This window comes from Bison bison, unplaced genomic scaffold (assembly GCF_000754665.1).
Source record: "Bison bison bison isolate TAMUID 2011002044 unplaced genomic scaffold, Bison_UMD1.0 scf7180017833554, whole genome shotgun sequence".
NCBI classification, from domain to species: Eukaryota; Metazoa; Chordata; class Mammalia; order Artiodactyla; family Bovidae; genus Bison; species Bison bison.
The window spans coordinates 76,339-79,185 of NW_011472038.1; the positions used below are offsets into that span (position 1 = coordinate 76,339).

A 2,847-nucleotide genomic window follows, 5' to 3' on the forward strand; every position below is an offset into this window, starting at 1 on the left:
CTGCGTTATAGTCACTAAGAGTTATAGTGATTCCAGGGCCTATTCTCATTCACAAGCCCCTTTGGGGGAAAAGAGGCCCCAGTGAAGGACTATGTGAATTGAAAGGGTGCATCAGAGACTTCTGGAAAGGCCAGCTCTCTGGGTCCATTTACATGTGCTCACCCAAAACACGTCTAGGCTGGAAACACACGCTTAGCCAAAGAGATGCCTGCTCCAAAAATGCATGTGTTTTTGAGGATGGCTCTGAAACCCAAGGATCAGAAATGGTTTGACTGACGAGGCTCATAAATCTCTGCTACATGAGCAAGGCTCTCTCTGTGTCATATGTCACATGCCAAGTCTTGGAAACAGAGGTGCACAAGAACATGATTCACATAGACGTGATAGCAAAATGCCAGCCCCAGCCTAGGTAGGGGAAATGTGAGTGAGGTGGAGGATACAGGCTGGTGGGCTCAGCTCATGGAGGTACTGAGGAGGTAACGTGCATCCAGGCCCATGGTAAGGTGGGGCTCCTTAGGGGGCTTGAGGTAATATGTTTCTGTGAGCGCTCACGCCTGCCCACACCCTCTCCTCTCCACTTCCCCTACAGTTTCCCCCCATCCCCCCAATTCTGCCTGGTAACAAGAAGCCAGCCTTTATGCCCCACCCTTTGGATAAAGGCTGTGGAGGGGGAGGGGGAAAGAGGAGTCTGCGTCACTGCTGTGCTTCTGGCTGACTCACTGGAGGAAGGGAAGGGAGCGGGGAGACATGTGTACATGTATGATGCACATGTCTGCATCAATAACTGCACGTGTCTGCATGTGTGCGGGCGGAGAGAAGGCCCGGCGAGTTGATGCCAGGGGTGCTGTTTGCTGTTTGTTTTCTGAGAAGTGATGCAGCATTCACTGATGACCAATACCTACCAATGTCTTCTCTGTTCCAGCAAAAATTGTGCAAATGAAGCTACAGTTCACAAGATTTTGGACAGGGTGCTGTCGAACTATGATAGCCGTCTGAGGCCCAATTTTGGAGGTAAGACACGTCCAGGTACTAGAGCTGAGACACAGCAAGCCAGCCCCACCCAGTGAGCTGACCAGGGGCACTCCTCTGGACTGGCCCCTTCTGCCTCTGCAGACCCCCCTTCCTGACCCTCCAGAGACCCCAGCAGAGCATTCCCAGGCCCCAAGTCCCAGGCCTGTGGCTCTTCTGCCGGCATTTCTCCCACTTCTCTGCCCCCTCCACACTCCTGTACATAGGCCTGATAATGAAGCACATTGCCTGGGCCGCAGAAGCACTCGTCACCCCGGGTGTGCTTCTCCGGCTGGAGTTCTCTGCTCCATCTGTGGGGAGGACACACGTTCCACTTGTGCACACATTCTTTGAACCCTGGGCACTTTCCCCCATTCAGCCAGTTGAAAACTAAGGGCATGGTCTTCTCTGCCTAGTTTACTTCGTACACCCGGGTCCCAGGTTCTGCTGCCTCTGCTCACCCTACCCAAGCCTTCAGCTCCCACCAAGTTCAGTTTATTGCACACACTGCAGTCAGCATGGGACTTCATATGAATCCCACCTGATTACCTTAGGAACTTCTGATAGCCTTATCTGCTAAGTAAAATCTATAGGCCTCAGATCTCAAGCACAGAGATGAGAAATGACAAAGAAACTGAAGTAACAAACTCCAATACATCAATTTCTCCTGTTGTTGTTGCCTAGCCCCTCACCCCCCACCCACCCGCCCCGCTTTGGAAAGGGAGATGGGCCATCTCACAGCACAAAGTGACAGGCACCTACCTGGACCGCACGGAATAGAAATAGCATTCTCTGGCTGAGGGGATGCCCAGGAAACCTAGACTAAGTACAGACAAGAGGAAGGGTGCCTTAAATAGACATTAGTCACATTTTGGCTCAAAGGAAAATAGGAAAGAGCCAAAAAGCAAGATGGATAAGTCAGAGAAAGCACTTCCCTTCCTGCAGGTGGTAGAACTAGACACCCACTCTAAAGGGTTAATGGATGCTAACGTTCACATTAGCACATTTGTATGAATAGAGGTCTTCTGAATACACAATACCTCCACCCTCGAGGGCACACAGCTGTTAGCAATTGCCTTTGTGGTGGACCACTAGGGGCTCTGCGATCTGCCTAGGAGCTACCTCGAAGACTGAGTTGGTTGCTTGGCACCCTAAGGTTTGGGGGCGAGGCACTTGACTGGTATCCTCTTTGCTGCTTTGCTTCCTTCAAGTGTGAGGGCAGAAGGCGGTGCAGCCCTCGGATCCAAGGTGAGTGTACACTAGGGACTGGGAAGTTGGAGTGGACTGGACAGAAGGCAAGTGCTAGGGCACAGCCAGCACCCCACTGGACCAGTTGCACCAAGCAATGAATGTCAGGTGTCAAGAATGTAGCTGTTGCATTTTTTTTTTCCTCCATTCATCGTTCTCATGTTTTTCAGCAAAGGCTGACCAGCAGCCATTCAAGTACATCAAGCACATTCTCCCCACTGCTTCAGGTTGCCATCTCTGCAGGTATACAGGGCCAGGGGGAGGGAACAGAGCAAGGACCAACCTCTGGGGGTCGTCAGGTGCTCCTGACCCACAGATCTTCAAGGCACCTCACCGCCATATTTTGAGCTAACCTGGATTTGTTTACACCTGATGTCTAACCTCCTGGATTACACTAAGCTTCATGGACATGCAGACCTGGGGAGTCTGATAGCAGCTCGGCCCCCAGTTTGGCCAAAGAGTAGATGAAGGTGGGAGGACAAGGACAAGGCAGAACCTTCTAGCATTTAGACAGAGGGAGGCACTACAGGCTCCAAGTCTGGGGCTCTTTTATGGGAGGGAGGGGGCAATCATGGGAGAGCAAGGCCAGGA

General features: G+C 51.9%; 1 protein-coding gene across 1 annotated transcript in view; it reads left to right on the forward strand.

Moving 5' to 3' along the window:
* The window catches only part of LOC104983082 (gamma-aminobutyric acid receptor subunit theta-like), a gene marked incomplete at its 3' end in the record, with an annotated part of 11,360 nt that overhangs the window by 1,046 nt on the left and 7,467 nt on the right, over positions 1-2,847 (forward strand). Inside the window, exon 2 of the mRNA XM_010832570.1 lies at positions 923-1,011. Coding sequence (XP_010830872.1) covers positions 923-1,011 — 89 coding nt within the window. The remainder of the gene's footprint in view (positions 1-922; positions 1,012-2,847) is intronic.